The 23121-nt window shown below is 56.9% G+C and overlaps 1 protein-coding gene and 1 long non-coding RNA gene across 2 annotated transcripts in view; one reads left to right on the top strand and one right to left on the bottom strand.

Moving 5' to 3' along the window:
• The window catches only part of ALPL (alkaline phosphatase, biomineralization associated), a 56515-nt gene extending 45123 nt beyond the window's left edge, over positions 1-11392 (top strand). Inside the window, exons 7-12 of the mRNA XM_077775802.1 lie at positions 2478-2621; positions 4382-4451; positions 6975-7109; positions 8978-9169; positions 9565-9684; positions 10418-11392. Of these exons, the coding sequence (XP_077631928.1) occupies positions 2478-2621; positions 4382-4451; positions 6975-7109; positions 8978-9169; positions 9565-9684; positions 10418-10683 (927 nt within the window). The 3' untranslated portion in view covers positions 10684-11392. The remainder of the gene's footprint in view (positions 1-2477; positions 2622-4381; positions 4452-6974; positions 7110-8977; positions 9170-9564; positions 9685-10417) is intronic.
• Positions 11393-19073: 7681 nt separating this feature from the next.
• LOC144241330 (uncharacterized) overlaps positions 19074-23121 on the bottom strand; it is a 4707-nt gene continuing 659 nt past the window's right edge. The window contains exons 2-4 of the long non-coding RNA XR_013338032.1: positions 21851-21924; positions 21026-21114; positions 19074-19393 (exon numbers count right to left, since the gene is read on the bottom strand). This is a non-coding gene — a long non-coding RNA (uncharacterized LOC144241330). The remainder of the gene's footprint in view (positions 19394-21025; positions 21115-21850; positions 21925-23121) is intronic.

The following is a 23121-nucleotide window of genomic DNA, read 5'->3' as shown; positions in this document are numbered from 1 at the left end:
GCTGGGGTCTGGTGGGGAAGGGGGGGACTTTGGCTCCCTGAACCTAAAATGGGGCTTCAGTGAGGCTCAAAGAAAGCCCCCAGGTCCCATCTACCCCTCACCTGTTTCTACCACCACCAGACACCAGCCAGTTTGCACCAGTTCCCAGACCCGCCTTCTGTCCCCCATGCAACGCCTCCCCCCAGTTTCAAGGCCCTTCTATGCGCCCATGACTTCCTTTTTCCAGGTGATGGACTGAGCACCCCATTTCAGGACGAACAGTCCCATTGATCCCTCCTAGTGAGCCTGGATCTGTGGCAAAGCCTTTGTCTTCATTTTGCTTCTACCTGACAGGCATCCTGGGTCAAGTTACTTCGCCTTTCTAAGCCTCAGTTTCCCCACCTGTGCAACAAGAATAGAGTGCCCCACCTGCCCCCTCCCAGGGCCACTGGAGGCCGAGATGAGGTCATGGATGTGAGAACATTTGTTGTACAAGTGCAGGGTGTAATTACGGGGCTGCTCCTTGGGGAGATGTGCCAGGAACAGCCTGAGAGGGGGACAGGAGCTTAGGGGAGAGTTCTCCACGGGGCGAGGGTGGACGGGGGTCCTCGGGCCTCTGGGGGATGAGCTGGGGCACGAGCAAAGAGGCAGGACAGGGTGAAGACTGCCCTCCCCCCTCTCTTCTCTCCCCCTTTGCTGTCCCGTCCGTTCCTGCATCTCCACCTCCCCAAAGCCCCCCAGCCCCCAGGCTGCACATGAAACACAACTCCTGGTGTCCGCCCTGAAAATAAATATCTTTTGCTAAAAAAAAAAAAGGAAAGAAAGAAAGAAAGACACAAACCCAAACCCCAAAGCCAAACAGCAAGTCTGTTATTTGGGAGTTTAATGAGCGTGTGAAGTCCCTGCTGGGGCTGGAAATGATGAGGCTCCAGGCAAGAAGATTGGGGGCTTCATTTTCCACTCTGAAAATGCCAAGGGGTCAGGTTCTGTGGGAACAGGGGTGTGGAGCCGGGGCCAGTGACCCAGGGTCCCCTCTCCTTCCCCTCGCAGCTGCCCCGCCCCCAGAGCTCCTGGCTGGGGCTGACAGTGAGGAACTCGCCTGTCTGGAAATACTCTGATGTCCACTACCTCTGGTAGTGGGAACACTGTCCCCCAGGGCTGCCCCCGGGTGCTGGGACTCTGTCGCGTCACTGCATTTCCTTCTGTAGCAATCCTGTGGGTGAGTGTTACTTCCATTTTACAGATAAGGAAACTGAGGCTCAGAGAGAGTAAGTGACAGGCCCTTGGTCAGTAAGCAAGAGTCAGAGTCAAACCCAAGTTGGATTTCCAAGCCCGTGCCCTTTCCAGCTCCCCATGACCCAGGGTGGCCATGGGCGTCTCCCCCACCTCTTCTGTCCGGCCCGGACCCCTGTGTTCTGAGGAGAGAATGAAGCGGAAGGGAGAGAACAGTACTAGGAAATGCCAGGCCTGGGACGGAGGAGCCGAGGCCACTCATAGTTGGGTTCTGCCCTCCCAAGGTGTTGAGGGGCGGCGGCCTGGCCTGACGCCCGCGGTGACAGGAGGACACCGGGGTGGCAGTCGCCGCAGGCGGCGGCTGTTATGTTCTTGGCCCTATTTTAAAAATAGTCAGGACTTCAAACATGGACTCCCAAGGAAAACAAACAGTCCCGCGTCCGTCCGCCCGCACACGCCAGCCGTGGTGAGTAAAATTAGCCTGGCGGGGACTACACAGACAGGAGCACTGGCCACTGTGCGCCCAGGCTTCCAGTGGGGCTGTCCCGAGTCCTCCCTGGCAGGGGCCTCTCGCCTGCGGCCTTCTGCCTCCCACAGGGGAGATGAGGCTCCCCGAGGCCCTGTCCTTGGCTCTGCAGATGCACCAGGGCCCCGGTGCTGGGGTCAGGGAAGCCTCACCATCGAATCCTGGCCGTGGCCCTTGCTGTGTGGCCTTAAGGAAGAATCGCCCATTTCTGTTCTCATTTCTTTAGTTGGAAAATGGGGACGCAGGTTCCCTTGCAGCCTTGGTATGAAGTGGATTAAGATAATGTATCTGAAGGGGGTGCCTGTGTGGCTCAGTCAGTTAAGCATCCGACTTCAGCTCAGGTCATGATCTCACAGTCTGTGAGCTCGAGGCCTGTGTCAGGCTCTGTGCTGACGGCTTGGAGCCTGGAGCCTGCTTCGGATTCTGTGTCTCCCTCTCTCTCTGCCCCTCCCCCCTCTCAAAAATAAACAAACGTTAAGAAAATCTTTTTAAGATAATGTATCTGAAGTGTTTAGTGCCTGGCATGTCCAATATGTCACCCAGAAGCTCCAAACCATAGTCCCAATATACTTATGATTTCATCTCCCCACATGAAAAAGTAGAGGCTCAGGGTAGGCAGTGTGGACCGAACCCAGGACTCTCCAAGCTGGAGAAGCATCCACACTATTCCCAGTGCCTCTAGGAGCCCAGCTCTTGAGGCTTGGGTCCCTGGGATACTGATGTTTGCTGTCCCCTTTAGGTGATTATGGGGGGTGGCCGGAAGTACATGTTCCCCAAGAATAGAACTGATGTGGAGTATGAGATGGACGAGAAGGCCAGGGGCACGAGGCTGGATGGCCTGAACCTCATTGACATCTGGAAGAGCTTCAAACCCAAACACAAGGTAACCCATTCAGGAGCCAGCTGGCTGTAGGGATGGGGCTCTGGGGAACCTCTCTCTGAATCTCAGTTTTCTCCTCTGTAACTGGGGGGGAGGGGTGTCATAATTCTTACCTTGATGGGACTCAAATGATCTATCAGATACATGAATGGCACATAATAGGTGGTCAATTAATCCCTCCCTTCAGAAGAGGGCACCCAGGAGTGCTAGGCAGTGAAGAGGGGGGCCACGGAGTCACCTGTTTTGACACTCAGGCCACTTGAGCCCCTACTGTGTGTGGGGTCCCTCGCTGGGCATGAATTCCAAGGGATGAATCAGATGGTCAAGGGAATGTGGATCTGTGTGCTTGGATGGCTAGAAGCCCAGGACCTACGGGAACCCAGAGGGGACAGACCACAGGGAGGGGCTGAGAAGCCTTGAGGAGGAGGAGGGGAGTGTGCAAGCCATGGTGTGAGGTGGAAGCCCTCCATCGTGAGTTGGCTTTGGCCCTGGGGAGGGCACGTGCTGGGGACGGGAGGCTGGAGCACTGGAAGGGCCTGAGCGCTGGCTCCCTGGAGTGGCTCTGGCAGCCGCCGGGCCTGGGGCAGCTGGGGTCTGGAAATGACTGTGGTCAGGGCTGAAGACAGTGGGGAGCAGCCTGGGAGCCACTTTGATGTCACTCTGGGGTTGGGTTTCTGAGGGTTCCAGGACTGGCCCCCAGGGAGGCCTTGTGGGATGGGGCTAGGCCAAGAGCGAGGTGGGGGCTGGGGCCTGGGGATGGCCCCCCCAGGGTAGATGAGGGTGGGACCGCGCCGCTTTGAACCTTTTCCATTCCTCTGAGCCAGCTCTGGCCGGGCCGTAGCCCCTTCCTGGCCCAAGCCAGAGAGTCACTGCCCCTCCCAGCCTCAATTTCTTTATGTGGGACGTGGGGTTTTAATCCTTCTAGCCCGAGCAGGTGCTTAATCCTGGAGCTCAGTCTAGACTCCAAGAGGGAGAGATAGGAGCCACACCACTCAACGAATGGGCCAGGGTGTCCCTGTGGGGTCCCAGGCAGGCCTCAGCAAAGCGGGGGTGGGGAACCCCACTTCCTCAGCCTTCTCGCCCTCCTTCCCTAACGGCCACTGAGGCTCCAAAACCAACAGACCCCAATGCCATTGCCCAGAGAAGGCAAGGGGCTGTCCTGAGGATGCACAGCTGATTCCTGGCAGTACTGTGGCCCCAGCCCTGGTGCTGAGTGGTGGCATTTCCAATTAAGGCAGCCAGCCTCTTCCTGCGGCCTCTGTCCTGGGGAAGCAACACTTCCTTTATCAGCCTCTTAGATGAGGTCCCTGGGGGAGACCTAGGGCTTCACTTTATCCTTAGCTCTCCACAGCTTCTAGAACACACACGGCCCTCACCCCTTGGTGGGTGCTCATGGCCTCTGGTGACCTGCAGCTTCCTCTTCTTGGCTCCGTGATCCCTCCCTGCTACTTGAAACTCTCCTCCCTGACCCCAGGCTAATCAATGGCTTCTTGTCCTCAAGGGCCCCATTAGGATATCACCTCTACCAGGAGGCCCTCCCTGATTCTGCCTCTGGGCCCACAGTGCCCCCTTGGTCTCTCAGAATTCTCTTCCCTTACATTAGAATTGCCTGTATGTTAGTTCTTGAAGGCAGAGATGGGGGGTCCTCAGGGAGGGGTTAGTAAATGACTGAAGGAAACAAATACACGCCCCGTCGAGACCAGCTGCGTCAGCCCTCCCAGCCCCCCAGCTCCCACCTGGCTGACCCTGGCCTTTCCTCCTAGCACTCCCACTATGTCTGGAACCGCACCGAACTCCTGACCCTAGACCCCTCCAGCGTGGACTACCTCTTGGGTAAGTGGAGGGTGCCCCGTGGAGGACACCCAGCTGGGTGCCCTGGGGCTGGGGCTGTGAGTCCAGCACCCGAGGGGCCAAGGTCCCAGCCTTCCCTCTTCTCAGGGACCTTTGCTCTCAGGTCTAGGGCCTGGGAGAGGTGAGGAAGGGGTTCTGGTTCATAGAATCGGGCCTGAAATCTGCTGGCTGTGCAGAGTGAATGGTTCCACTGAACGCAAGGGGAAAGTAAGGCCCAGGTTGGGCAAGGGACCTGTGGCGTGCCACTCAGCTCGTTAACATCAGGGCCCAGGTAAATCCAAACCCTGCCTGTGACGGGGGGCCTAGAACCAGCCCCACTGTGTGGCCCGGGCGGAAGCCAGCCCTGTTGTCTCTGCTGGTCTTGACTGGGGGGTGTCCCCCGGGGAGTGGGGAGCGTCAGGGCCCTGGCGAGGGGGAACGAGGCCCTGAGCACCACCACGTCAATGCCTGGGGCCCCTTTCCCACCTGGCTGTTGTGCCCAGTGAGTGGTGGCAAAATTTCCTACAAACCTTTCCCAAGGAGCACATCTCTAGGTCCTGGGTGCATCATGGGAGGCTATATGCTCAGAGCCGGGCACCTGGGAGGGTCCCCTAGACACACACACACACACACACACACACACACACACAAACACACACAATCCTCTGCTTGCCTGGGTCACACGGCACACACCCTGTACCACACACAGCATGTGTGGAGTTATGCGTGTGCCCATGCAGCACAACAGGCCCCTCATGGATCTTAGAGCCAGAGTGCTGGGTTCAAATCCCACTCTACCACATATAAGCTCTGTAACCGTGAGCAAGACATTTCTCCTTTCTGTGCCTCAGTTTTCTCTTTTGTAAAGTAGGAATAATGACTTTTCTGTAAAATGAGGCTCATGATGGGGTCTACCTCAGGGTTGCCACGAGTACACATGAGCCCTGAGCCAGTGCATTGCGTAAATTACTTGTTGAGGCACCTGAGTAGCTCGGCCTATTGAGCGTCCGACTTCGACTCAGGTCATGATCTCGCCATTCCAGAGTTCCAGCTCCGTGTCGGGCTTGACAGCTCAGGGCCTGGAGCCTGTTTCGGATTCTCTCTCTCTCTGCCCCTGTTCCACTCGTGCTCTGTCTCTCTCTCTAAAAAATAAACATTTAAAAAATAAATAAATCACTTGTTACCGTGTAACAAACGATCTCCAAACTTAACAGTTTAAAACAAGAGTTAACATTACTTCACACAGTTTCTGGGGGTTGGGAATTTGGAAGCAGCTTAGCTGGATCTCTCATGAGGTTGCAGTCATCCGAAGGCTTGACTGGGGCCAGGTTTCCAGAATGGCTCACTCCTATGGCTAGCAAGTCAGCGCAGGCTGTTGTCAGGAAGCTTCAGTTCCTCCCACATGGAGCTCTCCAGAGACTTGCTGAAGAGTCCTTACAACATGGTGACTGGCTTCCCTCAGAAGAGTGTGCACAGCTAAGGCTGTAGCATTTTATGCCCTGGCCTGGAAGTCATGAAGTCACGTACCATCATTTCTGCAGTATTCTATTGGATACACAGGATAGTCTTAGTTAGGAGGGGACACACAAGGGCATGAATTCCAGAAGACAGGGATTATTGGGCGCCATCTTGGAGGCTGGCACCTCTATGCTTCCAGAGCACTTAGGATGGCCTGGGGTACACGGTGGGTGTCCTCTTCATTAGAGCTCTTTTATTTTATTTTTAAAAATTTTTTAGCGTTTATTTACTTTTGAAAGAGTGTGAGCAAGAGAGGGACAGAGAGAGAGGGAGTCACAAAATCACAAGCAGGCTCCAGGCTCTGAGTTGTCAGCACAGAGCCTGATGTGGGACTCGAACCCATGAACCGCGAGATCATGACCTGAGCCGAAGTTGGCTGCACAACCGACTGAACCACCCAGGCGCCCCCATTAGAGCTCTTGCTTGGCTGTGCCTACACTCAAGGAAGAGGCAAGACATTCTCAAAGAACATCCAGGGCTAGAAACACCACCCCGGTATACGTGGAATCTTGTGATGTGGACAAAGAATGGATCAGTCTTATTTCACAACTGAGAAAAACCAAGCTCAGTGAACAGAAACGACAGCGAGCCAAACCTTTACGGCACGGGGCACCACGCCCTTCACGCCTGACCTGTAAATGACATGTAAGTGCACACGCAAGCTGCCCCATTGGGTCCGTGCTCTCAGCCTGGGGGCTGTGGTACTATGACTGGAGCCCTTCAGGCTTGGGGCTGGGCTGATGGGTTTAAGTGCCAGATCTCCCACTTAGCAGCCGAAGATGACAAGCTATTGAGCGCCTGTGCCTCAGTCTCCTTCTCTGTGAAGTGGACTCTGGTGAGCCTCTCACCATAGCGTGGCTGCAAAGGTAAAAGGAGGCAGCATTCTCAAAACTCTAACTCCAAGGTGTATGTCTGAACCTGTGTTCCCGGAGATAGCGCAGGCTCCTTGGGGGCCCTCCTTGCAGAGTGTGAGAACTCACCATCCACGCCGTTCTGTGTTCCCCTCAGGTCTCTTTGAGCCGGGGGACATGCAGTACGAGCTGAACAGGAATAGCACGACTGACCCGTCCCTCTCCGAGATGGTGGAGATTGCCATCAAGATCCTGAATAGGAACCCTGAAGGCTTCTTCTTGCTGGTGGAAGGTAGGACCCCAGGCCTGGCTGCGGGGGCCCCTTCCCTGGGAGCTTGCAGAGGGGTGGCCCTGGGGTCGGGGGATGGGGTAGCCCAACTCTCAAAGACAGCTGTCTTGCTTTTGGGGAGAAGGAGACTCCTTTTGGGGAAGATAGGGTACGCACAGGTGTTGAAAGCCCTCAGCCCAACATCTCCTCTGGCCATGAGGATGGCCCGTCCGGCTCACTAGTCCGGGAAGACTTCCCAGGAGCCTCCTTCCCTGAGGCCCCTGAGCTTCACTCCTCCCAAAAGACAAATTAGCAGGCCCTTCTAGACCTCTGCATCTGCGCGGCTGCCTGGCTGGGCTCAGGGAACAGGCCCAGGGCCCTCGTCCGCAGATGCCCATTGGTCTGCGGGAGCCCTCAGCTGGATGGCAGGTAGCTGTTACCAGGCACGTGTGGGGCTGACGTCAGACTCACGAGTCCTGTGCCTGAGAGAAGACCCAGGGCAGGTGCTGGGACGTCCCAGGTCCCCAGATTGGGAGAGCCGGGACATTGGGCGTTAGCAGTGCTGTGTGCCAATGTTCACAGGGTCTCCCAGCGCTGTGGGGAGGCGTTGGAGTCAGGCTTGGGTTCTTTGCTGGCCTCTACCTGTACGTTTCTGTAAAATGAGGCCAAAAATAGTCTCAGAAGGGTTGTTAGCATCCATCGTGTTCAGAGACATAAAGTACTTGGAACAGGATCCAACAGAGAATAAATCTTCCGTGTTTCTATTATTACCATTATTATGATTACACAATAGCTAAGTTAATAACAATAGGAAGTGGGAGGAAGTGTTAAAGTTTCCGGAATCTTCCAAAGTTCTAATAGCTATTGTCTTCTGTGGTTCCTGATGTTGCCTCACTGAACTCTATAGGTACACACACACTCTCTCTCTCTCTCACCCTCACCACACATATACACACTCAGGCCCCTCTGCCTTCCAGAGGCCAGTGGCCGCCAAGCCGGCTTGGCTGCTTTCTCGCCAAACCCCAGGGTTCCCACTCAAGCATGGCAGGTCTCAGCCTGGCCCGAACAGGCCTCTGACGCCAAGGATCCAGCCAGGAACCAATGGTGGTGAGCGCCGGCTCCCCTGGGAGCGTTTCTCTTTGTGACTGCTCCCAGAGCCACAGCAGAGGGAGGACCCACCCCGCCAGCCTGCCAGCCCAGAGGGGCGAGGCTCAGGCCAGTGGGAAGGGAGGGTGGCCGCACGCCCCAGCTCAGGACCCTCAGAGTTGGGAGTGTCCACTCAGGCATCTTCCTCTTGTGAGAGACAAGGAGGGGTCCCCTCAGGTCATGTAGCCCTGAGCCCTGACCTTTAAGCCAGGCTCAAAGCCAGGCTTGCGCTCATACAGGAGAGGTGGCACAGGCTTACCAGGGGCACCGAGAATGCCTGCATTCAAATCCCTCCCACCTTGGTCACGTCACTTCTGCCCCCTGGGCCTCAGTCGCTCCATCTGTACATGGGGCCGACTACCCATTTCTGCCCAGGATTGTTGTTACGGGGAAACAAGGCACCAGTCTGTTACGCCCGGCACCCAGTAAGACCTCAGGCATGCTGGTTCCCCTCTCTGTCTGAGGTCTCAGACCCCTTCAAGCCGCCGAAGACGCTGCGCTGAGAGCCGCGTGGGGTCACAGGCAGAGCACAGGGTTTTCGGTCAGGGGGATCTGGCCTGGCTCTCTCTGTGCATGAGCCCTTAGTCTAAACCTGCCTTCTCTGAGCTGCTGTACAGGTTGAATGCTGCATAAGGCGCCCGGTGTGGTACTTGGCACATGGCAGTTCCCCCAGCGGTAGTGTGGCGGGGCCTGGGGGCACAGATCTTCCCGCCCCTCACCCAAGCCCTCTGCCTCGGGGTCTCAAGGAGGCAGGATTGACCATGGGCATCATGAAGGCAAGGCCAAGCAGGCGCTGCATGAGGCGGTGGAGATGGACCAGGCGATCGGAAAGGCCGGCACCATGACATCCCTGGAAGACACACTGACCGTCGTCACTGCGGACCACTCCCACGTCTTCACCTTCGGCGGGTATACCCCCCGCGGCAACTCTATCTTCGGTAGGTGGGCCTCTGCTGGGGTGGGCACTGGGCACTCCCAGGGGCTGCCCATCTGGGAGCAGGAGCAGGGTGGGAGAGCCAGCAAGCTCAGGGCCTGGCCCATGTGGGATCCATGAGGACTGGGCAGGACAGAGAAGTACTGATGGGTGGATGGGGGGCTACCTGCGTGACGGGTAGATAGAAGAATGAGAGAGAGGATGGGTGGATGGACAGACAGACAGGTGGACCAACAGCTGAGGGGGATGTGGGCACAGTGGAAACTGAAGGGCGGTTGGCTGGAAATAAGTCAGGTTTAGAAGGTGGCTTCATGGGGTAGTTCAAAGGAGGTTTGAGGGTTGCCAGGCTGGGGCCTGGGGATTCCAACGTGACTCCTGGGCCAATGCCCTCCTGTGCAGGTCTGGCCCCCATGGTGAGTGACACAGATAAGAAGCCCTTCACCTCCATCCTGTACGGCAACGGGCCTGGCTACAAGGTGGTAGGCGGTGAGCGAGAGAACGTCTCCATGGTGGACTACGGTGAGATTGCCAAGTCCTGGGCGGGGAGGGGACACGGTGCCCCTTGGGCATGGGCCTGGCAACCCTGTAGGCTCCCTGTAGGAGACCCCAAGGTCAGGGGTCTTATAAGAGCCCGGACTTGAGTCAGAGCAATCCCAGTTCAGACGAGATGGGGCGCATTCAGGGTGGTATGGCCGTAGACAAAGAGCAATCCCAGTTCAAACCCCCTTGTACGATTGAGCAGCTCTGTGACCTTGGGCATGCAGGTGGTCTTCCGCAGCTTCCCTTCCCTCCGTAAAAGAATTCTAGCTCCCAAGGTTGTCTGAAGGACTAACTGGGTCGGAAGAGCTTAGTGCGGTGCCTGGCACATGCAGTGCCTGCTATGTTACGCTGCTGTTTTTACCGGGTATATAATATTCCAAACCCTGAGCCTTCTCAGTGTGCTCATCTGTTCCCTCTTGTTGAATATTCACTTGTTCGTGATGACCCCAGTGGCTTGCAGCCAATGGTAAGAGGCTCTCCTGGGTTGACCTGTTTCCAACTGAGGTTAGCTTTTCTCTTCTGGGGGTTGAGGGTACGGGTTTCTGTGTCAGAATGGACTCAGGCCCGAATCCTGTGGCCTTGCACAGAATGACTTCCTGCGCTGAGCCTCAGTTTCCCCCTCTATAAAATGTGGGCATCTGAGGCAGCCTGAAGGGCGGGAGGAGTGGCTGCCAAGTGCCAGCCCTCAGTGAGTGCTCCTTCTGGCCCACAGCCCACAACAACTACCAGGCGCAGTCTGCTGTGCCCCTGCGTCACGAGACCCACGGCGGCGAGGACGTAGCGGTCTTCGCCAAGGGTCCCATGGCGCACCTGCTGCATGGCGTCCACGAGCAGAACTACATTCCCCACGTGATGGCTTACGCCGCCTGCATCGGTGCCAACCTTGACCACTGTGCCTCGGCCAGCTCGGCGGGTGGCCCCTCTCCGGGCCCCCTGTTCCTCCTGCTGACCCTGCCCGCCTTGGGCATCCTGTTCTGAGGGCCCACGGCCCAGGCACCCACTTGCCTGTGACAGACGGCCAGCTTCCCTCTCTCAGCGCGGCCCGCCACCTGGGAGCCACACCTCAGGGGCCCTCACAGCCTCAACAGCTGCCAGAGAGAGGACCCAGGAAACCAAAGTCTGCCGCCCGCCTGGCTCCCCTCTGGAACCCTCCACTGGCACCAGACCCGTTCCTGGCCTCCAGCCTCTGCTCCCCTCCCCCGCTGCTCCTTTGGCCAGCAGAGTAGGTCTGTCTCGGGCAGGCAGAGAACACAGACTGCCGGAATTCGCAAAGCATCTTATTTTTCTAGCAAACATATTTCTCCAGGCCCGGAGGCCCTAAAGCCTCCATGGAACATTCCGGATCTGACCTTCCCACTCCCCTCCCCTCCTGGAATCACCAGGCCCCATCATGCTCATGTCCCTACCCGCAGGGGAGACCGAGAGCTCCCCCGCAGGATGGGGGTTTGCTCACTCATTCTAAGGCCGTCAGGGGCTCCCAGGAAGCGAACTGGGATGGGCCATCCAACCCAGGGTGACCCGGGCTGGCAAGAGCCACCTGGACAGGCAGACACATCCCGGCTCTTAACACACATGCCCACTCCTCTCTGAATCGACACTCCTGTTTGGAACAGCAATTTTTTTTTTTTCTCTTTTTGGTGTTGGTTAAAAGGGAACACAAAACATTTAAATAAAACTTTTCCAAATATTTCTGAGGACAGAACTGAGTCTCTGTGGTCAGTGAGGAANCAAGCTGCTTCGTATTCTGTGTCTCAGTTTTCTTAGCTATAAAATGAGACACAGTCCAGTCTGGGTTGCTGTGAGAGAGAAGTACGCCTCTGGGCCCTGAAACCCACAGCAAGAAGGCCGTCCACAGCCCTGTGTCACTCTTGCATCACAGCTCGACGGACAGAGCTCCATGCCCTGGCCCAGTGGAGCTGTTCATTCGTTCATTCATTCATTCAGCGAATCCAGCTGACCCTGGAGCAAGGCAGGTTTAAACTGCATGGGTCCGCTTACATGCAGAATTTTTTGGATAAGGACAGTTTGGTAAATGGGTTTTCTTTATGATTTTCTTTTCCTTTTTTAAAAGATGCTACTGTTTGTTTTTTTTTTAAGTTTACTTATTTTGAGAGAGGGAGGAAGGGGCAGAGAGAGAGAGGGAGACAGAGAATCCCAAGTAGGCCCCACGCTGTCAGCACAGAGCCTGATGCAGGACTCGATCCTGCAAACTGTGAGATCATCACCTGAGCCGAAATTAAGAGTCAGATGCTCAACTGAGTGAGCCACCCAAGCGCCCCTCATGTTGTTGTTTTTTAAATAACATTTCCTCTTCTCCAGCTTACTTTATTGTAAGAATACAGTACATATTGCATATATAATATCAAATATGTCCATTGTTAACACTTATGTTAACAGTTAATTGACTGTTTTATGTTATCAGTAAGGCTTCCAGTCAATAGGAGGCTATTTGTTAAATTTGGGGGGGATCAAAAATTAGACACGGGTTTTTTACTATGCAGGGGGTTGGTGCCCCTAACCCTTCTTACGAATTTAGTGTCCTTGCCCTCACAGAGCTTCGGCCTAGCTTGGTGATGGTGATCTTTCCATTCCTGATTACCCGGCCTGAGTATTGGCCTCAGGGTTGCACCTGATATTAGGGGATACGGGGTTCCCCAGGTCTGCCCCTTGCCTCATTGGAATGATAGTCCCTATAATGGTAATAATCATAACAATTAAACCATCCCAACAAGCTCTGTGCTTGGTGCTTTATATAGATTCAGTTTCATTGAACCCTCACTAGGAAGTAGGCCGCTGCCACCCACATTTATAGGTTAAGGAAACCAAGGGTGCAAGACGTGGTGTGATTGCTCAAGGTCCTCCAAGTGGTGGGGCTGGGATTTGAATCCATGTGCGTCCGATTCCAAAGCCCCTATACTTAATGACTTCCTTTGTTTATAATACATTTCCAACCTCCTGACAGTGTTCTCCTGCAGCCCATACTAGTGACTCAACACACCCTAGTCAAACATGAACTCAGCAAGAAGAGAAACCACGTCACAAGTGCGCCATTCTGCAGGGAGAAAATGCAATCGGGTTGATTTCTGTCTGAACTTTCCGGCAGTGCTGGCCAAAAGGAGTCCAGCTACACCGATGCTGGGAGAGAAAAGTAAAACTACGGGGCGCCTGGGGGTGCCTGGACGGCTCAGTCAGTGAAGCATCAGACTTGATTTCAGCTGAGGTCATGATTTCACAGTTTGTGGGTTCAAGCCCCACATCGGGCTCTGCACTGACAGTGTGGAGCCTGTTTGGGAATCTCTCTTCTCTCTGTCCCTATTCTGCTTGCACTCTCTCTCTCTCAAAATAAACTAACTTACCAAAATAGCTTAAAAAAAAAAAACTAAGGGGCATTGGGTGGCTCAGTCAGTTAAGCATCTGCCTCTTGATTTAGGCTCAGGTCATGATCAGTTTGTGGGTTCAAGCCCCATGTCAGGCTCTGTGCTGAGTGTGGAGCCTACTTAGGATTCTGTCTCCCTCTCTCTGCCCTTTCCCTTCCCTCTCTCCTTCCCTCTATCTCTCAAAATAAATATGTAAACATTAAAAAAACTAAAACTACATGCCTACATCCTGGCCAGGGTAAAAGGACACCTCCTATCCCCTTCACAATTTTTATTTTATCTCTACTATTATTTCCTAAACAATTGTTTAAATCCACACGGGAGCAGTCGAGTTTTCACGAAGTTCAGCAGCGCACCCCCCAAAATCAACTTGTGCGTCTCCGGGATGTGCAAGCCATGCTTTGAGTCGTGGGTTGGGTTTTCCAAAGGCAGAGGCCCTGAGAAAAGGATTTGCACATGAGTGGCTTGTAAAAGGAACCCAGAAGGCAGCAGGCGGAGAGTGAGGAAGTGGGACAGGAAAAGGAAGGAAGCTGATTAAAGGTAGGTTATGAAGCAGCTTGCCATCAGGGCCAACCAGGGCCAACCACCTCCATCGTCCTGCTGTGGCATTTATTCACCAAGTCTCATCCTCCATCGGCTAAGGGGCTGCTCCCGGACAGAGGACAGCCTGGTACTTCCAACCTGCCTTGAAGGGCTGAGACAAAGCCCGCAGGCGAGAGCTGGGGCGGTAAATGCTCGGGGGATACAAACGGGACACCAGTAGCATCTGTTTAACTTTGCGATACACAGAGGAGGCTGTAAAGCTTGGACTGTGAGTCGGAGAGACGGGGGGCATGTCTCTGCCCCGTTGCGCTGTCATGTCTCCGCATTAGGGCGTGTCCTTTCACCTTGCTGCCGTTCCATTTCTACACCTGAGTGGCAGTACCCGCAGCACAAGGGTTTCCAGAACAAAGGAAGGATGGCAAGTCCACTTCTAGGCATCCAGATAACCCTGCCTTCCGTTAAAGATAAACCCAGAACTTAACACAATAAGTTTATTTCTGTCTCCAACATCTGGTGGGGCCTCTGGTTGGGCGACGGGGACCCGGGCTCTTTCCACCTCGTGGCTCTGTCTCCTCCAAGTCCCGGATGCTCCCTCTCACCAGCACTAACGAGGTTCTGTCTGAGCAGCACGTGGATGAGGGACCCTCTTTTTAACCACTTCTTCCTGGAAGTGACACGCATCACCTCAACTCATGGTTCCCTCGTAAGAACCGGTCACACGACCCCACCCAGCTGCAAAACAGGCTGAGTGATGCCAACGCTGGGGCAGGTAGTCAACCTCAGCATTACTGACGCTCGGGGCTTAGGCTCACCCGCCCCCCAGACCTCACTGCACAGCCTCACGGTGTTTTAAAACATTGGGAGCTTTCACGTCACATGATATTTGGACTCGCGGTTTTTTCGAAAAACTAGAAGGTCTGGCTGTCACCGCTGCATGTTTCTGCGGGGCGATGGCCGATCTGAGCCGAGCTGGCTGCCCGCCCAGCGTGTGGCTCTCCTGTGTGCCACCGTCCCCAGCACTGGCGGAACTCACACTAAGTCCCTTTCGGCAGACGCTACCCCTCCGGTCCTGGTGGAGACGGAACTCGGAACCCCTGCTTTATCTATACTGTGCCTGTGAGCGGTCCGCGGCTCTGTCCCCAGAGAGCTCATATCTCACCACAGAGATTGCCAGAAGCAATCCCAGTGCAGAGGCGAGCAAGGAACTGTGGGGGCTGGCGAGGGGGCAGCTAACCAGCAGGGGGCACGGTGGACGGGCACTGGGGCAGAACGTGAGGGCACAGAGAGGATTCCAGAGGAGACATTGTGGGGACAGACGGGCAGGAAGGTCTCGAATGCCATTCCAAGAAGCTGGAGGTGAACAATGAAGACTCTGGGGAGCCATAGAAGGTTCTGGAGCCGGGGAGTGAGCATCATTTTTGAAAGATCATCTTGGCTGCGCAAGGAAACTGCAACAGTGGACCAGGCTGGAGAAGCTGGGGCCATGGAGACGAGGAGGGGGAGCAAACCCCAAATGTGTGCCTGAGAGTCCCAGCTTCTACTTGTCCAGAAGGCTGTTGGAGCAGCACGTGGGCAACTGGGTCATCAGCAAACGGGCTGCTCTGATATCGAGGGATGGAGAGAGCAACACACCAACTCTGCACCACAAGCCCATCGAAGCACCCAAGACAAGGCGGTGAAGTTGCCAGCCTGAGGGCACATTTGTCACCTACACTGAGCCCACCATCCTGTGAGGTAGGCAGTATCATCCCCATTTTGCAGATGAGAAAGGGGAGGCTTGGCAGAGCGCAGTGACCTGCTCGGGGCCCGTGGCGTGTAAGAGACAGCTGCAAGTTGAACCTAGGTGCGCCTGACTCCCAGCCCATGTCCCCTCCCTGGCCTCTGGGTGCTAATCCTTCCCAGGAAAACAAGCCGGGTCCCATCAGCCGCAGAAGCCCTTCAATGGGGTAGTAAGAGCCCCACGCCAGCAGAGTTTATAATTAGCCCTGGTGGCTGTAACCCAAGACCTCCCACCAAGTTCTAGCGCCAGCCGATCAGGGGGTGGGGACGGTGGGCTGGGGGATTAAGTTCTTAGAAGAGGATTCGGGCTCCCGAGTTTCTGGGTGGCTCCCTGGGGTGTCCGTGCGCTGCTGTGCCCTCACGACTCCAGGCCCCCTCCTGGCTCCTCACCCATCTGCACCGGCCTCGGGACGGGGTGGACACTTGAGCCCCACCAGCCGAGCAGGGGGCAGGCAGGTTCGGGTCCACCACCAGCCAGGGCCACCTGTCCCTCCTGCCGACTGGAACAGAGGCCTACAATTGAGGTAGCGGGAACCCAAGCGGGGGGCAACCTGGGAGCACTTCTGTGGTGCCCCCGGGCTCTGGGCACTGCTCTGGGCACCGTTCCTCGTGCCTCAGCACACATGTAGCCTCTGAGCGTCCCCACCACTCCCAGAGGGCAGGACCGGTTCTGCCTCTGGTTTACAGATGAAGACCCGGAAACAGAGAGAAATTGGTGACTTTCTGCAAAGTCACACCACTACCACCGAGGGATGGAGGGCTAAGTAAGGGCCGCTTGCCCTAGCCACGCCCAGACCTCCCTTGGGCCAGGGGAGGAGAAGCCCTTGGGTCAGGAATGTCACTGCAAAGGTGGCAGGGGTGGGACTTCACAGGGCGGAGACCCTGTGCCCTTGTCCTGGTGGGGAATGCCCGTGGGCCACCAGCAGAGCCCCTCCCCCCCTCCCCCGCGGGGTGGCTCCAGGGCCTCTGAGGGCAGCCTGGGCTTGCTCACCCTGGCTGAGGGCCCTGTGATTAGGCTCCTGCCCACTCAGGTCACCTGGTTGGGAAACAATGACAGCTGAGAGGCTGTGTCCTGAGGACTATTGGCTGGGGCTGAGTGGAGGAGGGTCCCTCGAGGCAGGATGTGGAGGAGTGTGAGATGTGACCTTTCACCCCTCTGCCTCCCACAGCCTGCTCCCCAGGCTAGAGCAGATCCTGACATCCATACGTTTAGGTGTGCCCTTTGTCTGCCTTCCGCTCCTGAGGGATGTCCTGGGGCAACAGGCCTCTTTCCACAGTCTCCCAGACCAAGCTCAGGATTGGCGCCCAGAAAGAGTCAGACACCAAGCTGAAGTCACACAGTAAAATGGCTCACACACAGAGGCAGATGTGGTCCAGTTTATGCTTTGGAAGGATCACTATGGCCGCCGTGCAGAGGAAGGACCGGACACACCAGGAGGGGATGCTGGAGGCGGTCTGGACACTTGGCTGATGCTGGGGGTGGAGGTGGTGGTGGCTTGGACCAGCTAAGTGTGGTGGTGGTGGCGGGAAGCAGCTGGATCCCAGACAAGTTTGGGAGTTAAAGCCAGCAGGGCTTGCTGAGGGACTGGATGTGGGGAGCAGAGGAACTGGGGGAACAAGGGACGCCCCCTGAGCTTTCGGCCAGGGCACCTAAGAGGAGTGCATTTATGGATATGGGGGAACAGATTCAGAGAGAAAATAGAGAAGTGGTTTGGATCACGTTGGCTTAGAGATACCCATTGACTTGGGGGTGGATGTGCCCATGGGTAGTTGGGAAGGGTGCGTCTGGAGTTCAGTGGGTAACTCAGCTAGAGACGTAAGGAAGGGGGTCATGGCAGTATTTAAAGCTGCAGGGCACAGAGGGAACATGATGGGCCCAAGATCACAGCCAGCCAGTGGTCGGGATTTGAACTGGGGTCCAGCAGACTCCAAAACCAGCAGGTGTTCACTTCTGGGTTTCCTCCAAAGTGTGTGGAGCTGGGGGGGAGGGGCGGAGGGGTGAAGGAGGTAGTTCCAGAAGCTTCTGCAAATGAATCCAGGAACAACTGAGATCCTTCCAGTCTGGGCTACCCACCCCCCAACTACTGCCTACCCAGCTCTGGCTCTTGTCAAACATGGAGTCCTGTCCCCTCCCCATTGTGAGGATGGAGAAACTGAGGTCCAGAGGAGGGCAGAGCTGAGATCTAGCCTTCTGCCTGCCACCCTGTCTTCTCCACCAGCCTCTAAGTAGGCTCCTGCCTGAACCACCTCAATGGTTGAGTTGAAGCCATTCCACGGAGACAATCCTGAAGGGGCTGGATGTTTCTCTTGGGGCTGTTCGATGGAACCAGGGCCTGGGGCCTTCCCTCCTGGGCTCCCCACAAGGCAGGGTTCGCCCCATGCCTGCCTCTACCCCTTGGTCAGCCATCCCCAGCCTTCAGGACCCCTCCAGTCCCCGGCAGGGCAGCCCCAAGCCTGACTCCAATCCTGGCTCCTGTCCCGTGGCCCAAATCGAGGCCCCTCCTGGCCCCTGCCCAGACCACCCAGCGCCAGGGCCTGGCAGAGCCCCATGGGGCTGGCGGGCAGTGCTCCCAGGCCGGCCAGCCGCGGTCTGGCTCCACCCGAGGGGCTGTGGCCTGGGAACCACTAGCTGTCTCCTCAGGGAAGCGGCTGGGATCTCTAGAACAAACAGGGAAACCGCGGCCCCTGCCCCGCCCGAGGCAAGGGGGGAGGCCTCTGGCCACGTCCACCGACACCCTGTCCTCCAGTCCCAACCGGCAGGGAAGAAGCAGAACGGCTGTGGTCACATGTGGACAGAGAAGGCTGTGACCAGGGGGCCCTGGCGATGCCGGCTGCCCCCGCAGGGCCCCCAGGAGGGTGGCCTGACTGAGCTGGGGTAGGGCGCGTCTCCTCAGCTGCAGGCTGAGAACAAAGCCCTGGAATCCAACAGATCTGGGTTCAAATCCGGCCTCTGCCACATCCTAGCTGAGCAGCCTTGGGTAAGTGACTACACTTCTCTGTGCCTCAGCCTCCTCTCTGAAAAGTGGTTCCAGTGGCCCCTGCCGCCCACAGCGGTAGTGAGATGACCCAGAGTCCTCTGGATGGAAAAAGCACCTGGCTCAGGGGCGGGACACACAGTAGGTCCTCGAGAGAGATTAGTTCCTGACCCGTCGCCAGCTCAGTGACAGCTAGAACAATCCAGGAGATCCCAGGGCCTGGCAGGGCAGGCCAGGACAATCTCCCTGGTTCAGAGCAGCTGGGGGAGGAGAGCAGCTGGGGGAGGGGAGCATCTGACTCCACTAAAAGCCGCAATTAGAGCCCAATTTAAAGAAACGCTGTGTTAGTTCTTCCCAGGGCAGATGTGATTATAGGCTCGGAGCTAAACCGTTACTAACAGGATGACACACAGAAAGGCCCCTTCCAGGGCATGGAGGATGTCCAGCCCCACACCCTCACTGTACAACTGGAGAAACTGAGGCCCAGGGCAGGAAGGGACGAGCTCCAGGTCATGCTGCAGGTTCGAGGGGGCCAGGCCCGAGCCCCACCTTCCAGAGGCCGCTCTAAGCTGCGTCCCATCTCTTGCGNGCAGGGCAGGCCAGGACAATCTCCCTGGTTCAGAGCAGCTGGGGGAGGAGAGCAGCTGGGGGAGGGGAGCATCTGACTCCACTAAAAGCCGCAATTAGAGCCCAATTTAAAGAAACGCTGTGTTAGTTCTTCCCAGGGCAGATGTGATTATAGGCTCGGAGCTAAACCGTTACTAACAGGATGACACACAGAAAGGCCCCTTCCAGGGCATGGAGGATGTCCAGCCCCACACCCTCACTGTACAACTGGAGAAACTGAGGCCCAGGGCAGGAAGGGACAAGCTCCAGGTCACGCTGCAGGTTCGAGGGGGGCCAGGCCCGAGCCCCACCTCCCAGAGGCCGCTCTAAGCTGCGTCCCATCTCTTGCTTTTTCCTGAAGGGCTCACTGCTGCATCCAGAAGCCAGAGACAGCGGGAGAGGACAGTCCTTGAAAAGGAGGGATGGGGGCTGAGGTGGCTGAAACCCCTGAGAGGAAGTGAGGCCTCAGGACCTTGGGGCCAGTGACAGCTCCCGGCCCAGCCCGGAGGAACCTCAAAATGATACCGGTGATAATCACAGTGACCGTGACGGCCCCTTTCCTGCGGCACCTACTGTGGGCAGGCATCATCTCCTGTCTTTAGTTCCCCAGGAGGGAGCTGCTGGCGCCATCCCCCCCGCGGGGTGGCAAAGCCCGGGGCCTCGGTCTCTTGCTCAGGGACCCGGTGGCAGGTGCAGGCCATGGAACAGGTGTGCTTCTGTTGAGCCCGACACGTTGCTAAGGTCCTTTAGCACAAGACCCGAAGTGAGTTCATCTCAGCAAATGGTGACGGTGGGTGAGTCAGCAAGTGAACGAATGAATGAATGAGCGAATGAATGAATGAAAAGGCTACTTAAGGGACGCTGCTCTTGGGGAGGTGTGGGAGGGCATAGTCACCCCCTCCAGGGAGACCCCTGAGATTGATGCTCCACAGGAAAAGGCCTATTTCCGCTCTCCAGAAACAAGAACTCCCTACTCTCCGGGTCCCAGGAATCCCCCGTGTCCCAGGACCCTGCAAACGAGCCCTGACAACACCTCTGTGGCCTGCCCCTCCACCTTAGTCCCAAGCAGCCCCCCAATGCCAGAAGCCAAAGGTCACTCTGCTCTTGCTCTCACCTACCACCACACTCTTGCCCAGGCTGAACTCCAGATTGAGACTGGGGTCTGGGGTGGGGGTGCAACAAGGAAAACCTGGCCTCCTCTCTCCATCTGCCCCTTCACTCTCTTTCTGCAGCGCACTTTGGGAGTCCCCGGACAGGGGGCAGGCACTGCACGCACCAGTTAGCCTCAAGGAGCTTGGGAGGTAGGCTGCTGGAGCCCCCTGCTGGCTAAGCACCCCCATCCCAATGGGGGTGGGTTGGGGGGACTCTTCATTGATTCAGCAAATATTTATGAAGCCCCCACTATGTGCCAGGCCCTGGGTTAGGCACTGGGCTCAGCAGAGAATGTACACACCCTCCCTTCTGAGGTCTATGGCTCCACTGAGGAGGTGACTGATGTCAGGGTCACGGCCTCCCAAGAACTGTCCGCATCCCCAGAAAACTGAAATCTCTCTGGGCAGGAGGTGTGCCCGCGCTGTGAGACTGGGGTACGGTTGTGGTCTCCCCTCCAGGCTGGGGCTCCTACGGTCCGTCTATAAAACCTGTCATTCCTGAGAAACCTCTCCGCTCACTCCAAGGGCCTCCCAGGATAAGGTTGCCAGATAAAATATAGGATGACCAGTTCAACTTGCACTTCAAATAAACAAGGGATGATTTTTTAGTATAAGTATGTCCCAAATATTGCATGAGGTATACTTAAACTAAAAATTATTTCTTGTTTATCTGAAATTCAAGTTTAACTGGGCTCTGTGTTTCTACTTGCTAAATCTGGCAATCCTACCCCTGGAGCTCATTCCTTCTGCTGGCACCTGGCCTGTCCAGATGGCCCATGTCGTGCCTGGACATGGCCCCCTGCCTGCCCAGTTACAGCTCCTGTCTGCCCCCAGGACTGCGGCCCGCCCCTGCGGGGCCCCCAGCTCCGAGGTAGACACCCACTCCCACCTGGTACGCACGCTCCAGCCTCTGGACTGTCAGGAATGCTGTCTGACCTCCTTCATGATGGGCCCAGAGAGAGGGCGACAGAGCCACTGCTGCAAAGAGGGACCTCCAGTGTCAGAGACAGGGAGAGGCAGAGATCCAGAGACGGAGGAACATAGAGAGTGAGCAATGGAGACAGTGGGAGAGAGCCAGGACGGACCCAGAGAGCCTAAGTCCCCCTGCTCATTACTGCTTCAGGGAGACCAGCGTGGGTGCCGGAGGGTCCTGAGAGCCCACTGGGGTTTGCCCTGAGCGGATCGGGACAGAGGCTGGGCCCCCGAGCCCCAGTATTGGACCTGGGACTCTGGGTGCTGGGCGGGCAGGCCCTGGGAGGCAGCCCGGGGTCTCCTGCACTAACAGTCAAGGATGCGAGTCCATCCCCATCGCCAGCCCCTGCCACTCTCTCCTCACCCTGCTTCCCAGGGGCAACACAGGGACATTCATGGCTTCCCAGAAGGGCCTATGGGGCAGCCAGAGTGGCTTTTAAAATTAGCCTCACTAACCAGATCTGGTTATTTCAGGAGACTCCGTCCCTGGCTGTCCCCTTGGCAGGGCGGGTGCAGGGAGGGAGGGAGGGAGGGACCTCTACATTCCAGGGTCCCTGGCTAAGTACCCCCTGTGGCCTAAGCAGCAGAGAACATCCAGGTCCCCATCCCCTGGCACTGGGCGGGCCTGGCCCTGCGGCCGTCTCTTTGGCAAAGTCGCCTCAGGGTTAGCCATGATGTCCAGAGACACCCCAGGGGACAGGAGAGGACCCCTCCCATCGGGCATGGGTTCTTTGCCAGGCACGTTAGAAGCCACGACAGCCTCTTCAGAGCAATAGGTAAGGCTTTGTCCTCAGTTTACAGCAATGGACCTGAGGGCTGGAGAGACAGGTACCAGCTCGGAGGCTCGGGGACGGAGAGGACAGCAGGTCAGCCAGGTGCCCAAGTCCCGCCACAGGAGGCCTCCTGCATCCGGAGAAACCTCTGGCTGCCGTTTCCACCACCAGAGCTATTTCTAAGTAGAGTCCAGGGCTTCCCGGAGCCCGGTGCCCCCCACCCAAGGGCTAATTCCAGCCTTGGGTCAGTGTCCCGGCTCACCCTCCCCACCTCAGAGCCCAGAGCGAGCAAGGAACTGGCGCAGGCGCAAAAGAAACTGCATTGAACACTTTGATCCCCGAGGCCAGATTCCTCCGCAGCCTCCCCCAGCCCCACCTCGGAGCCTGGAGAGGTGGGAGTGGGTAGGGGTCCAGCCTGAAAGCCAGCCCAGAGGCCTGCCCTTGCCGCAGACAGGGGGCCCCCACGCAGACCAGGCAGACAGAGGGGCAAAGGTGGGGTCCGCTTCTGCCACACAGTCCCCCAGTGCTCGGCTGCGGGTGGGAGCCGCGCGATGGAGGAAGGCGCCCAGACCCTTGTAAAGGATCATAAAGTCCGGGAAAGCCTGGGGAGCTGAGGCTCGGGAAGCAACTGGCAACGGTGTGTTCCCAAAGCCTTGTGTCCAGACACCTGTGTCAGGCCCAGCACCTGTTATTCCGTCGTCCACACAGGACGCTGACCCCACGTCCTCTGATGTGGGCTGTGGACACGGTCCCTGTTCGCGGCTAATCACGGCTCCCACTCCCAACAGGCACACTATGTCTCAGAGCCCATCACGTGCTAGGGCTGCACCTTTGAATCTTCACATCAGGGTACCAAAGTCAGAACTGTTAGCATTCCCGTTGTACAGGTGAGGAAACTGAGGCCGGGAGAGACAAAATCTGTGTGCCCTGACTCACATAGAGAGGAGATAAAGGGACTCAGAGCCAAGCTCTTGACCTTGGTGCTGAATTGTGGCTGCTGGCCCTCCGGTGGTGGGAAGGGGAGAGGATGGGAGGATGGCTAGAGAACTGGGGTGAGGTCGTGCAGGCAAGGGCTGGGGTTAGTAGGGGACCCACGGAGCCCAGGGCAGCCTAGAGCCAAACCGGGTGGGTGGGGTTAGGCACTGGGTGTGAGTCACAGCCCCTGGGTGGCCCCAGACAACCTAGCGCCACAGAAGAGCCCTGTCACGAAGAGCATGGCAGTGGGTGCACTTACACCGTC

This window comes from Crocuta crocuta, unplaced genomic scaffold, assembly GCF_008692635.1.
Source record: "Crocuta crocuta isolate KB4526 unplaced genomic scaffold, BGI_CrCroc_1.0 scaffold127, whole genome shotgun sequence".
NCBI classification, from domain to species: domain Eukaryota; kingdom Metazoa; phylum Chordata; class Mammalia; order Carnivora; family Hyaenidae; genus Crocuta; species Crocuta crocuta.
The sequence above is the reverse complement of the archived record's forward strand: the minus strand, read 5'-3'. Positions and strand labels throughout refer to the sequence as shown.